This window comes from Equus caballus, chromosome 28, assembly GCF_041296265.1.
Source record: "Equus caballus isolate H_3958 breed thoroughbred chromosome 28, TB-T2T, whole genome shotgun sequence".
Lineage (NCBI taxonomy): Eukaryota > Metazoa > Chordata > Mammalia > Perissodactyla > Equidae > Equus > Equus caballus.
Genome location: NC_091711.1, coordinates 27,060,065 through 27,075,368, shown reverse-complemented (window position 1 = coordinate 27,075,368; position 15,304 = coordinate 27,060,065). Strand labels below are relative to the sequence as shown.

The window sequence follows — 15,304 nt, the reverse complement described above, 5'->3', positions numbered from 1 at the left end:
ACTATTAAGTACAGAGATATAAACCATGGGCTTGAGAGAGACTGATGAAAAGAAGGCAGTCTGAGTTAGGTTAACGTGGGTTAGATGTGTTATTACCCGTTTTACACAATAACCCAGCAAAGGATAAGACGCTAGCATTGTGAAGCAATTATTTCAGCTGACAGGCAAGGGTCATAAGGTCATAGGAGCCATAAGGTATAGGTAGCCACATGACAGAATCAGTACATTTGACACAAAATTAAAGATGCAAAAGACTAAGTAAACTAAGATATGTTAACATATCTGTGACTCTGTGTCTCCCTCAAGCTGTTTTTCTTCCCTCTGCATACATCTTACCCAAACCTTCTTAAAGATAATAATCACTTTAGTGATCAGCATGTGGTTGATGTCGATATCTGATCATAAACTCATCAAAAAATGATGAGGTTAAGAATCAGAAGTAAGAAAACATGGGTACATTCAACTCAGCCATGTGAAAAGGAATACACACTGACAGTGTACATAACGCAGCGTTAAGTCCTTAGAATTTAACTACCATTAAGGAGTTTTTTAAGTTCAATTCAAAATATTTTTAAGAAAACATATTGCATAATTAGACTATTTTATCTTCAAACGGAGCTTGAGAAATAATGGCAGACGTCAGGCTATACTGGTGCTTTCTCAGAGTAAATAAGAGGAGTTTTTGGATTTATTGTGAGAAATTCACAGCGGCTCCAATCCACCTGAGCCTCTTGCAGGCTGTCAGCTGTCTCATCAGTACTCTCACCTTGCATGTGCCTCTGTTCTGCTCCTGTACTGCCTCTATTGACATTTTCCACTCCTATATCCAGAAAGCCAAGAGCTGCTGGAGAAAAATCACAGGCCAAGCAGCCTAGCGCCCCAACAAATTTATGACTTTTAAATCTCCATGTGGCCTCAATCCTTTCCTTTGGCCTTTGTCAGCTTCCTTGTCCATCACACTCAAAGACTGTGAATATTCAAGACCTTTACCTCTCTCTTAGAAGACTACGTGTCAACCTCACCCCAATACAGTCATGCGCCACATAATGATGCTTCAGGCAACGACGGACTGAATATACGCCGGTGGTCCCATAAGATTAGTACCATGTAGCGTAGATTTTTAGTAGGCTATACTATCTAGGTCTGTGTATGTACACTCTAGGATGTTCGCACAACGACAAGATTGCCTAATGATGAATTTCTCAGAACGTGTTACTGTCATTAAGCTGACACATGACTGTTGTAGAGAAACTTACCTCCACTTCATTGAGAAAGTGAATACCACTGGGTGTGAATGGCCCCAGTTTCTCCCACCCTTTTCTTACAAGCTTACTCACACCCCTTCCCACCTTAATCTGCTACCCCAAGACCTAGAGGAAGAGACGTCTTTCCTCTTCTTCCAGTCAACCAGCTCACTTGTACAGTTCGTGTGTTTTGATTCCCAAAATCTCCTTTAAGGCCTTGCTCCATCATTTGGCCTTCTCTCTTCTAGACAGGCAACCTCCACCGCTGCTAGCTCTTTCCCTCGCCATCACTCCTGACCTAACACCCTCCCTTACAATGTGTCTCCTCCAGCTTCTCCTCTACCCTCTCCAGAGTTCTCACCCAAACCTCCCTAAAGATTCACCAACACTTGCAACTGCCACTTTCTCACCTCTCACTCCTCAGCTCCCTGTAGCAGCTGCTCCCACTAGCCTAATAAAACATTCACTGGCTATCATTTAGTTAAAGATGCAGATCCTGGATATAAGCAGAATGGTATTTGACTCCTGCCTCCTCCACTTATACGCTGGGAGACCTTGCTGCTTAATTTCCCTGTGCATCAGTTTCCTCACTGCTAAAATGGGGATAATAATAGTAACCAACGTCACAGGGTTCTTATAAAATTAAAGGAGATAACATATTTAAAACACTGAACAGTGTCTGCACATGCCATGTGCTCAATAAATATTAACTATTAATATTATTGCCACTAGGAGCTATATTTGCATTTTAATGATTACTACCATTATTCTTTGTCCATACTGTCAGTTGTCAATGTTATGCTAGATCAAGCTAAGAATCCTGAACTAAGAAAAATCCAGCTAAACTCATGCAGCCAAGAAAAACCACTTTGCAACCCCCTTATACAATGTGTCTTATCTCTTGGCCTAGGATAACCTTTTCTACCTTCAAACCAGCATGTGCTCCTAGGAATCTCCTCTTCCTACTGATTCTGTATGACTCTAGTTGGTTCAGTTCATACACACACACACTGATTAGGTAAATTTATTTGTGTCATGTGAACCAATTAGCTGAGTGCAAGAATTTTAACCTATGTTGCCTTTGCCTTTGCAGCAACAAAAGGATCTGCACCAATGTTCTACATGCAGCTGGCAGTCAGTAACTACTGAGGGACAGATAGTTGTCTAAAACAACCTAGTCCTTCCCATCTTCAGCAGCAAGAACAGAAAGGATATTTTTAGCATCACGTTTGAATCCTACCTGACAACTTGGAAACTGCAATAATTTGAAGCTATGCAGGCAATGAAAGGGATGCTTTATTGTCGGTTCCCAGAAATCATACCTACTGGTCATTTCTATTCTGTGATTGATCACTAAGAAGGTTAGCACAGAGCACTCCTTCCCTTCCTTCATCTCCTTGCTATTCTCAGTTTCTTTTTGTCACAAGCTGTGTGTGGCAATATTTATTTTAATTAGGAGCAGGCAATAACAAGCAAAGGCGATTGTAATAGGTACATTCGGCAGGGAACACATGGCAAAGCAAGATCTCATCCCAGTGACAAAAACAGCATCGCTAAGGCATGTAATTTTGTTTGTCTAACAACTTACTCCTGTGAACAAGCTCGTAAAGGCCCACATCCCCCACAGCACTATTAGGTAAGGCTTGATGTCATTGGAAGTATTGGCGTGGGGTTCAACTGCGAGGCACCTTCTTTTGGACTGGTGGCTCTTTCCCCACTGGCATCTCAGGTTGGGATCCTGCACACTGACCTAATTCCTCTAGAATTCAACAATGATTTACATTACAGGCAAAGAAAATCATCCCTAGTTCTCTCTCTACCTTTGACACCTTTCCTCTTCTTTTTTTTTATCAATATTTCAAAACAAATTTGGATCCTACAAGTTTGTTTGAAATTAGTTAACTAGGAGATGAAGAATTTACACTTGGAAGGCAGGACCGTGGTAGGGATGATAATGACCATTAAATAGCTAATATTTACTAAGCACTTATTTGCACTAGGACCTATGCCAAATACTTAACACATATTATTTGCTTTTGTCCTCACAATTGTGAGAGGTTAACATCGTCACTCCATTTTTACACTTGAGAAAACTGAGGAAGCTGAATAACTTACCTAAAGTCACACAACCAACAAGATTCAAGGCTGAGACTCCAGGCCAGGTCTGTCAGCAGCCAAAGCCCACTAATACTATAAATCATGTGTCTTATAATAACAAATTCTTTTTCTGTGACCTATTTTTAACTAAAGTTTGTACAAAACTAGATTTAACCTTGATTTTATTATCAATGGTCTGCCACAGTAAATATATGTATTTCCATAATAGAAAAATTAAGTTCTCCATTTAAAAAAATGGGAAAAGGACAGGATGGCCAAATGAATTTTTTAAAAAGCAAATATTAAATTTCAGGTATTTAAAACTAAAGGGAGTTCAATTTAGTTCAAGAAATAATAACCAAGTGATAGAATGTACAAGGCACTGTAAGAATTCAGAGATTAAGACAGCATCACTCCTGCCCCCTGAGAAGCTAATAGTCTAGTTGGAGGATCACAGTGTGATATTTCAGGTCTTACTTCAAATGTCATCTCTTGAGAGAGGTCTTTCCTGACTGCCTTATGTAAGATGTCACCCCATTCCCTGTTACTTTCTATCACAAGGGTCAGCAAACTTTTTCTGTAAAGGGCCAATACAAAATAATTTAGGCTTTGTGAGCAATATGGTCTCTGTCAAAACTACCCAGCTCTGCTATTGTCACTTGAAAGCAGCTATAGACCATAAGCAAACGAATGAGCATGGCTGTGCTCTAATAAAACTTTATTTATAAAACAGGAAGTGGGCGAGATGTAGTTCATAGGCTGTAGTTTGCTGACCCCTACTTGAACATATCACTCTGTTTTTCCTTCATAGCACTTAACAAAATCTTAAATTATCTTGCTTATTAATTTATTCATTAATTCACACCACAAAAATGTTGGCTCCAAGAGAGTGGAGTCCTCGTTGCTTGTTCACAGCTTGCTTTCCAGGGCCTGGAAAGGAATTTCTGACACATAGACAGTTCAGTCTAAATATTTGTTGATTGATTAAATGAATTAATACCATTTCTCAAGAGGAGAAACACAGACTGCCAACAAACACATGAACTATATTTGGCCTTATTAATAATAAACATAAAATAAGTGAAAGTGTCATTTTTCATTTGTCAGACTTATAATGGTTAGAAAAAGAGATGGAAGAAGTGAAAGTGGGAGAGGAGAAGAAGGAGGTGGGAAGGAAGGAGGAGGAGAAGGAGGAGGAGAGCTAGGTAGATGAATATATGGATAAATTGGCCCTCTCATCTACTGCTGGTGGGAGAGAAAATGGGTGCAACGTTTCTGGAGAGCCATTTGCAAATATACACCAAAATGTATATGTTAATTGAAAAATGGGCAAAGGATTGAATAGACAGTTCTCCAAAAAAGATACACAAATGGCAACTAAGCAGGTCAAAAGATGCTCAACTAAACTAGTCATTAGGGAAATGCAAATCACAAGGAGATACCACTTCACACCCATTAAGATGGCTATTATCACAAAAAAGCAGAAAATAACAAGTGTTGGTGAGGCTGTGGAGAAACTGGAACCCTTGTGCATTGCTAGCAGGAATGCAAAATGGTGCAGCTTCTGAGGAAAACGGTTTGGGGGTTCCTCAAAAAGTTAAACATGGAATTACCATATGATCTATCAATTCCACCCCTAGGTGTGTGGAGTGCTTGCATAACGTTGTGAATTACTTAATGCCAGTGCAGTAAACACTTAAAAAATGGTTAATGTAAATTTTATATTATTTATATTTTACTACAATTTAAAAAGTATATATATTTTTTCTTTTTATTAAGATTATGATAGTTTACAACCTTGTGAAATTTCAGGTGTACATTATTGTTAGTCATGTTGTAGGTGCACCACTTCACCCTTTGTGCCCTCCCCCCTTTCCCCTGGTAACCACCAATCAGTTCTCTTTGTCTATACGTTAACTTCCACCTATGAGTGGAGTCATATAGAGTTCATCTTTCTCTATCTGGCTTATTTCACTTAACATAATACCCTCAGGGTCCATCCATGTTGTTGTGAATGGGATGATTTTATCCTTTGTTATGGCTGAGTAGTATTCCATTGTATATATATATATCATATCTTCTTTATTCAATCATCAGTTGATGGGCACTTAGGGTGCTTCCCTGTCTTGGCTATTGTAAATAATGCTGCGATGAACATAGGGGTGCATGGGACTTTTGGAATTGCTGATTTCAAGTTCTTTGGATAGATACGCAGTAGTGGGATGGCTGGGTCATAAGGCATTTCTAGTTTTAATTTTTTGAGAAATCTCCATACTGTTTTCCATAGTGGCTGCACCAGTTTGCCTTCCCACCATGTATGAGGGTTCCTTTTTCTCCACAACCTCTCCAACAGTTGTCACTTTTTGTTTTGGATATTTTTGCCAATCTAACAGGTGTAAGGTGATATCTTAGGGTAGTTTTGATTTGCACTTCCCTGATGATTAGTGATGATGAACATCTTTTCATGTGTCTATTGGCCATCTGTATATCTTCTTTGGAGAAATGTCTGTTCATGTCCCCTGCCCATTTTTTGATTGGGTTGTTTGATTTTTTGTTGTTGAGCTGTGTGACTTCTTTATACATTATGGAGATTAACTCTTTGTCAGATAAAAAAGTATATATTCTTTTTTACTCCAAAATCCTATTCCTAAGAAATAACTCTGAGGAGATAATATGTAAGGATGAAATACGTATGTACCAGAATCCGCCAACCTCGAGACCCATGAATAAAGACATGGTTATGTAAACAGACACTGACACAACAAATACAGAAAAGAGAATATCACACAGGCATTAAATACAAGGTAGATTTTTCACATAAAAATATTTCCATAATATTACTGTTGAGTGAAAAAAAGCAAGTTAGAGAATGCATGTATAGCATGATCCCATTGATGTAAAAATTATAAAGTTTATCCACACATGAAAAATATTTGAGATAGTCTCCAAAAGATTAGTAGTGGTTATTCTTTGAATGGTAGATTTGAGATAATTTAAAAATTATCCTCTTCAGAATTTTCTGCACTGGTTGATTTTTTAACAAAGAATATTTTAACCAAAATAACATGCTATTATAAACTCATGTTTACCACTTTTTTACTTTAATTAAGGAGGGTTAGGCCCTTGATACTTTCATAATAGATGTTTTCTGCATTTCCATTTCCATAGCAACAATAATGCTTGTGAGAGAATCAGATACTGTTTTAAAAGAGATACATACCTCAGATAGTGATGTCACCTCTCTATCGGTCACAAACAGAGTCATTATTTCAGAGCAACATTCAATAATCATGTTCTAGAAATAAGAAGATTGTATAGTGAGGTTGATCTTATTGATAAAATATTAGATATTTGAATTATAATTATTTATTTGATTCATCTTTTCTTGCATCTTCAACTAACTGTAATTGTCAGGATGAAACTCAGAGGGACTCAGAGGTTACAATCCTCTAAGTAATTAGGGATATTTGAAAAGATACAGAATGGCCACCAAAGAGAAGATTTGATTACAAATAAAACATTATTTTAGGACTGTTTCCCTGCACATTCATTGTTAAAAATCATATGTTACAGAAGAATAACAAGTAAAGTAATTCATACCAAAATAAGATTTTTGGAAAATTACTTTTCTTCTGAGAAAAATAGATTTGTACACAACTAAACAAAACACCAGGTAAAATGTGATCAGAACATGGGTAGTTACGACATGCTATAGGAGTCTAGAGGCAGGAGAGAGTAATTATAAGTACAATGATGAACAGAGAAGAATCCTGGAGAAAGGGTCATATGAACTGAGCCCTGAAACAGCAGTAGGATTTCAACTAGCAGAGAATGGGGACAAGGACATTTCGGGTGGAGGGAGCCATGTAAGCAATGAAACACCGGGCATTTAAGGAACATAACGGATCTGATATGGTATTTACTGCAGGCATACAGAGAAAGCAGGAGGTAACAGTAGTGAGAAAGAAGGCTGGAGAGGTAAACTCATAACAGGACACGTGGCAGTAAGGAATTTGGATTTTGTTTTGTGGGAAATTGAGAGGCACTGGACTGAGGAAATAATATCTAATTGTTTTAAAAAGATAATTCTGGCCATGGTTTATGAACTGGACTGTTTTCACAAAAAGGTGAGACTTAAATGTGAACTTAAATGTTTTCACCAAAAGAAAAAGGCAAACTGGACTGGGAAGAGACAAGAAAAAGAGAAATCAGCCAGGAGACTGCTCAAACCGTTTCGGCAGGAAGTGATCTTGGCTAGAAGTAGGCCAGCTTCCACGGGACCAAAAAGGATGGAGGGCAGGCATTTATCCAGCACTGATTAGGGTAGACCGTTTACCTGTGATGGATTTTCCAGGCTCTTGGTCCACTTTACTAGACAGGGAGGAACACACATCCACTCCTATATTCCTCTTATTTATCTATATTTCTAAACTTCTAACTGGTTAACGTATGGTTTTTTCCTACATAAAAGGTTTCAATAACAGCCACGATGGGTTACTGTCATGATTTCATCAAGAGCTATCAAGCAAAATGACACTATCTATATCATTAATCATTTCACATAACAGATGAAGACAGCAATGTTACCTGATAAATGCCTCCCACTGCCTGTCTCAACATTTATCAAACAGCAATTTCACCTCAACAACATTCTATTTCTTTGGCATTGTTTGAGGTAACCACATACACACATCGGAAACCAGCTGATTTGATGTTGGGCCGTGAGGGAACTCACAGGACCTTGTTACCACAGACATGAGGGCAAGGAAGGGATCGAGCTCCTCAGCCCCACCAGGAAGCTGCTGGAGGTGAGCTGCAGTTGGAAGGGGTCTGGGAGGACACAGAATGACCTTTGCTCAATCTTTGTCATTTCTCCCTTAAAAAGGAGCATCTGTTGATTTTATGAGAGATGGCCTTCTGAATTACTTTAAAAATAACAAAGCCAACTCTTTGACCTAGTTAAAATCCTCATCATCTTTCACCTATAATACGGAAGAAAGTTGCAAAATTGTTTTCCATCCTCTAAACTCTTGCTTCCCTCGTCCCTCCTTCACATGCCACCAGGGTTATCTTAGTGAATCGTAGGGGGGATTCTGAGATGCCCTTCCACGTGTTGCCCCCACCTCCTCCTACCCCTGCACCTGCTTTCCCACAGCCCTTTCCTGCAGAACAATGTTCGTTTACCATTTATTTTTTCAACATCTATTGAATGCATCCTGAGTGCCATGGAGTGTAATGAACAAGAAAGAAAGAGAGTCCTTAAGGAGCTCACAGAGTAGTGGGAGAAATAGGAGAGACACTCTTACAGCACAATGTGATGACATCGGAGAGGAGGAAGCACTCAATTCCACCCACCTCTGCAGCCCCGTTTCCCACTACATTCACCCTGTACTCCTGCCACAACAGATGTCTCACTGTCCCCTGAATATAACATTCATTCCACAACTTCAAATCTCATCTCTTGCTGTATCCTCAGTCAGGAATGAGTGCTCTCCACATGTCTCCAACTAAAAGTTTCATAAGCACTATTGAAGGAGCACCATGCTTCAGTTACTGGGCTAGATATTGGAGCTAAAATGATGAATAGGACCCCTGAGCAAAGGAATTCACAGTGAGAGAGAGAAAGAGACACATAAACAGTACAGTATTGTCAAAACAATACAGTAAGGGCACAGGATAGTTTGAGGTGCAAAGGAAAATGGCCTTTATTTTAGTCTATAGAGGCTATACAATGCTGTCTGAGCTATTTAAGCAACTACAAAGTCTAGCTCAATTTCTCTCTCTCTCAACACACCCACACTCACACACCCGTGTGAATGAGATATCACAAATAATAGACCAGTTTGCATCAACAGAAGGAAGGATCCAGCAGTCTTACCCTTTTGCATAGTGTAGAATCCAGATAATGGGGGAAATAGGAAAACTGGAAGAAATCAGAGAGACTAAGTTGAAGTACATGATAAAAAGCTGAGCCAGAGCAGGAAGGGGAGAGGAAACAAAACACTCCACGCAGACTGAGTTGGAGGGAAAGTTTGAAGAGTTTGAGCCAAATGAGACAGATGTTGGAGAGCTGCTGTGGATGTCAGAGAAATATTAAGATCAAGACAGTTGGGGAAAAGAAGATTTAAAAGAAGTTTTCCTGCGTATTATGAAAAGATTCCCTCTCAGATGTTCTTACGAGAGACTCTGTAAAGATTTAGATTACTTTCAATGGTTTTGAACATCAGATTGATGTTTCTTTGAATGACACATTTTGCTAAGAGAGGGCCACCAGGTGGCTGGGCTCATTATGAATGACATCTGGGTACCTATAGCCATACTCATACAATGATTAAGCTCTTCCATGCCAGGGACCCAATTGTACTGATTTCTGTATGTCACCTCTTGAAGCCTAGGAAAATTTTGCACATAATAGTTTCTTAAAAAGAATTTGCTAATTGATGCTAATGTCTAACTGTATTTTGTTCTATATTTTCATAGTTCTTTGCTATTTGGAATAGGTTGACTATATACTAGTTTTAATTGCCTTGTACAATCCAGGCATTCTACACACGTTTGCTGAACTAACCTTAGGTGACTTGGTAAACACTTTTAAGCATTTCATATCTGTACGCTTTCATTCCAAAAAGGTGTTTGTGTCTTAAAATCAGGATGGTTTGCATCTTTCATATGATTTAAAGCACCTGATACACTCTGAAGATCCCCCTAAAGCCATAAATGACAAGTTCAAATAACTCAGTCAGTTTGAGCCTGTGTTGTCCAATTTAGAAGAAGGACATACAAGGTTTTCAAGCCAGAAGTGATTAGAACACCTGTTCTTTAGCCCTCCCAATACAGCTTAAATTAATATCTGTGTTCTGAAGTTCTTGGCTAATTCCAGACCGTAGGGATTCAGGGGGTAAAGAGAAAAAGAAGGAAAGGAATGAGAAAAAGAACAAGATTCACTACCTCCCATATCAACCAAAAGCACATTTTCTGGACTCTTATATTTAATAACTCACCAAAAATCTATACTGTGATAGAAATAAATAAATTAGATTATAGAGGTTACGAAATCCTGTCCAATTCCCCACGAGAATCGATCTCTTTAAGTGTCCTAGTTAACTTCTAATTAGCTCCAAGAGAAGGTTGTCATGACAACAGACCGGCAGATTCAGTCAATGGAATTTATTTGATATAACTCAGAACCTAGTTGCTTTTTTTTTCTTAAGTCCTGGTTAGTATACTGGAGAAAAAGAAAACTTTGTATGTTCCTTCCATTTCTCAACTTTCAAATGTTGCGAACTGATTTAATTTGTTTGCCAATTCACTTAAACAAACATTAGTTGTCCTCCCATTTTGTGACAGTGTCTCATATGTAGAACTAACAGAACTGGAAAATATCTAAAAATGCCCTACCTAAAGCTAAAAAAACACTTTCTAAGTTGGAGAATAAAACAAATTCAAAAACACAGAGGAGAATGTCAGAAGTGAAAGGAGTTGGTTCTACTCAAGGACTGACCCACTGACACAGACCATTCTAGTCAGGACATGAAAGCAAGACACAAACCTGGGTTAAGGCAAGGAGGGTGCTCTGCATTCCTCCCTCTGCTTACACTCAAATGCCCCCTCCTCTGCCCCCATTTATTCCTGATTTGTTTATATTCATCGTCAACCTCTTGGCTCAGATGCTGGGCTCATTGTGAAGAATTTCATATCTCCATCCCACCTCCAGGGAAATTCTGATGACTCGAATTCCAACGAAGGGTGCCATCTCTCCATCTCAGAGCAGTATTTCAGTGACAGGGTCATTTTTAGAGATAAGAGAAAAATTAGTCCCAGGAAAGAATAAGTGACTGACCCTAGGTAGTAAAGCTGATAGAACCCTTACTCTTACGGATGCTCATTCTCCTGCCTCAGACAACCTAAGCTGAAAAGACAAATGGGCTCAGGAGAAAATAATCATTTTCCATATATGAACTATATAGAAGAGGACTAAGGGACTATTTCAGCAAAGAATATTCTAGACTATGGCTCAAAGACAGCCATCTGATAAGTTTGGTCTACAACTGAAAAACTGTGATTGTAAGTGATTTACAAAAGAAGTGCAAAAATGGCATGAGAGCTGAGTTCTTCTTGAAAACAGGCATGAAATGGCATCCACACACTTTATGAAAAGCAATATATATAAATATACACATAAATAATATATATAATCTCATGAGTTTGAGATACCTCGTCTATTGGGAGATTTATTATAAGCACTCAGTGTATCAGTAATATCATTAAACATCTGGTAATTCATGTTGTAATGTCTGAGGACACTGAAAAGGATGTGCAACCCAAAGTCTAAGACATCAGTTCCATGATAAATCCAAGCACAGAGCAGAGGAGACAGAAATGCAGGAAAGCGGCATTTTGCAAAGCCTAACCGTTCTTGCCCAATGAATCCTCTTACAGCTGTGCTTGTTGCTTTCACAACAATGAAAAATGCATTCACTTACTCTACTGGTAAATTAAGACTGAAAATGTTAGTAAGTATACACTGAAAATCAGGAGAGTGGTCAACTTTTAAACTTTCACGTAACAAGTGTGTAGATGAGGTAAACAAGAAAACAAAAAGAGCCATACCAATAATATTCTTTAAGAATTAAAAATGTTTTGTTATTGGTAACCAATTGAATATTAACCTGGCAGAAAGCGATTTAAGAAAAAAGATACAGCAGACCAAAAATAAAGGGAAGATCCTAAAAGCTTTCAAGGAAGAAAAACAGAGATGGCACCCAAGTGGTTGGTCATTCAAGCAGGAAAACAGTGAAGGGAGGGCCCAGAATTAGAGCTGTGCTGCAACATTGCGGGTAACAGTCCTCAACTACAGCAGGAGGATAGGGATTTTCAAGAAGAAAAAAAAGGAATTGAGACTTTATTTGATAGGCATGAACACTTGGGTAAAAATCGGTGGATGAACACACGAAAGATCTGATGCAATGCCCAGAAAAAAGTTAAGGAAAAAAGACAAGTCAAGAAAAATCAAACCTTATGCAAGAAAGGAAAATAACCATAGTATACTATTTGACTCGGCTGTGAACATTGTTTACTAGGATGTCATGATGTAAACACTGAATACGTATTTAGTTAAGTTCTCTAATATAACAATATTTAGAAGGGAAGGGGAAAGAAGTTGGGGAGAAGTAAGCTAAATCCTTATATACTATAATAAAATCAATAGATATCTAAAATTCATACATAAAGAAGAAAAGAATAATTATCTGTAGCTATTAGCACTATTCATTCTGGCTTTCTTCCTTCCAAGCTTATTTATAAGGTCAAAGAGACGTTAAGTGGAAGTGATATGATGGAAACTTGAAAAGCCAGTATGCGATTTGCCCCCTTTCTTCCCTCCTGCCATGGTGACTGGCGATATTCCTTCCGGGCAATCTTTGTTTATATTTTTGGAGGTACCCTGCCTGCAAGACTGTTAGTCTCTGCCCTTCTGTGCAGTAAGCCTGGCGACCGCAGAAGGGGAATGAGGCAATCCTATGCTTACACAGGTGTGCCACGTGACTGTGTGACTAGGTGGGCAAGTCTAGCTAATTCAGGAGTGAAATATTAATAAGTTCATTTGGTCACAGATCTAAAGCCATGCTCGCTAATCAGCTTTATCAGTAACGATGCTGATATGTTGGTCTCCATATGTCTATCTCCTATGTCCCACCCTTCAATGGGTTCAGGACTCAGGAGGGGTAGAAGGGAAATGATCCTCTCCACCAAAACACAAACATCAGTCATCACAAAAACCACTCAATTGTGTGATCAGATTAATAACACATTATAAGAATAAGGCCCCCACCTTTCTTGCTTAGAAAAATACATAGGCATAGAAAAAGTCTGAAAGATATATGCTTATCTGTATTTTCTAATTTTTCTTCACCCATTACTTGGGTAATAAAAATGATCAAATAACAGACTTAGAGTGAAAAATTAAAAGTAATGTTAAAAGTTACACAGCAGTTTCTTGGGATTCATAGTTATATCTGAACGATTTCTCTAGATTGGCTTTGTTCTCATTCATCATCGGATTCTTATAATTGGTGTGCTTAGAAGAGTTTTGAAGAAAACACTATTTATGCGTCCAAAAGTTGGGCCCTATTTGGTACTCTAAGCAGAGAAAAGAGAGGGCAGAAGAACCACAAAGTTCAAGTTTAGTTACATAGTTCTGCTTTGATGAAGTAAAGAATAATTTCAATAATTATGTATAATGACACCCATCCTGCAATGGCAGTGTAACTTTCCCTTATTTAACAACTTACTTCCATTTCTTTATCAATTGATTTCTCTTCCACTTCTTCCATTTCAGATACATTTTCACCTGAAGTAACATCAGGAATTGTTGGCAATGATATTTCGGCGATTTGTGTAAGATTAGAGAGTTTCTCATGAATTGAAATAACGCTAAAAATAACAAATATAAACGTATTTTACTTGAACAGTTAAGCAAGGCATTCATTTATTCTCAGAATCAACAATATGTGTAAAGTAAGTCCTTAGTTATTTAACACTTAGATTTCTGGCATCCCCAAGCATCATTCACTCAATTATTTCTTCATTCAAGAAACAATAAGCAAAGAGACACAATGCTAACCCAAACAATGTTTCTCATCTAGTTATCTACTGAGATAGATACACAATTGCAAACTGGCAAAGGCACAATGAATGAAATGTATACATCCAAAACATTGCTTAAGATGAAAATAAAGAAAAATATCTACATAGGCAAAGACACTCCAAGCAATGACAGAAGATTTACTCCTATGTAAATCTTAATGCACTGCTGTGATTGTCTGGCTGACCTGAAGGCAAGAATTATGACAAGTTAGATGTGGCTCTAAAAGCCCAGTGGATGAGCCCACAATAGTGAAGTGAACTGTGTGGGGAGTAGGGGTAGGGAGAAGAATCAAGAAAGAGAAAAGCAAAAGCCAAGGAAGAGGGCAGAGGACACAGTGGCAATTATGCCGCAGACAGAAAGCTTCCAGAGTCACAGGCCAGTGGATGCTCTGAAGACAGAGGTGAACTGGTGAGTGGAGTCAGAAGACGGAAAAGCCTTGAAACAAACGGCCACCCTCATGGCCCCCAGATACGTGCACAGAGCTTATGTGCATGTATGTATGTGTGTGTGGGTACAGGTGTCTCCACCCAGGGAGGGAGGTAAATTTTTATGAGAAAGAAGTAAATGATCCAAAAAAGCAAACTGACATCAGGGACATATGAGGAATGTCAATTCTCCAGTTTCCCACAGGGTCCTCCTACTTTGCCTTCTAAAGGATGATCGACAAGAGCAATTCCCCATGAACTGGCTTTATCTTGACCCTCTTAAGAACCACCTTGGGTGAGAGAAAGAGTCCATTTGCACTGTGCCACCAAGGGATGGATCAGATGAAAGGTTGTCAGGCACCCTCTGTCATGGCCTCAGTGACAAGGGCGTGTCCCTAACTTTAGTAACCCTACCATTGATCATGAACCCACCAAAATTAAGAACGTTTTGGAATAAAAAAAACAATCCTGTCAGTTTGATTACATTCTACTTTGCAGAAATTATAATCATTTTCATCATGTGGTTCTGAAAAAAAAAAAATCCTTCCATGTTTCTGGATATCCAAGGCAAGTGCACAATTTCCTAACGTTTTTTCTTAAAAAAGAAAGAAAGAAAGAAAAAGAAGCTTGACTGAATAATTGGAAGTGTGCCAGCTCTTCAAACATTTCTTGTTTTTTTCTCTTTCATGGCGAGCCCCAGGAGTCCTTCAAAATGAAAATCATGCAGCATGAAGAAGCCTCTCCAGGGAAGGACAGGGAAGCGCCCAGTCTCTCTGTTCACTAAGCACTTACTAGGTGCCGAGCAGGGCAAAGAGCTGACACTGACAGGCAGCCTGTGAGTAATGAGACTTGACACTGCCCAGCGCTTTCAGCCTTTCAAAGCATGTGCATGC

General features: G+C 38.7%; 1 protein-coding gene across 12 annotated transcripts in view; it reads right to left on the bottom strand.

The window, feature by feature from the left end:
* CFAP54 (cilia and flagella associated protein 54) overlaps positions 1 to 15,304 on the bottom strand; it is a 301,315-nt gene that overhangs the window by 18,273 nt on the left and 267,738 nt on the right. For 10 of the 12 annotated variants that reach the window (XR_011433771.1, XM_023631775.2, XM_070254527.1 and 7 more), the window contains 2 exons: positions 13,631 to 13,772; positions 6,562 to 6,636 (listed from right to left, as the gene is read on the bottom strand). Coding sequence is in view for 11 of the 12 variants with exons in the window: in XM_023631775.2 (XP_023487543.2) it covers positions 6,562 to 6,636; positions 13,631 to 13,772 (217 nt within the window). In the remaining variant the exon portion in view is untranslated. The remainder of the gene's footprint in view (positions 1 to 6,561; positions 6,637 to 13,630; positions 13,773 to 15,304) is intronic. The other 2 variants (XM_070254526.1, XM_070254532.1) reach the window with 2 other exon arrangements.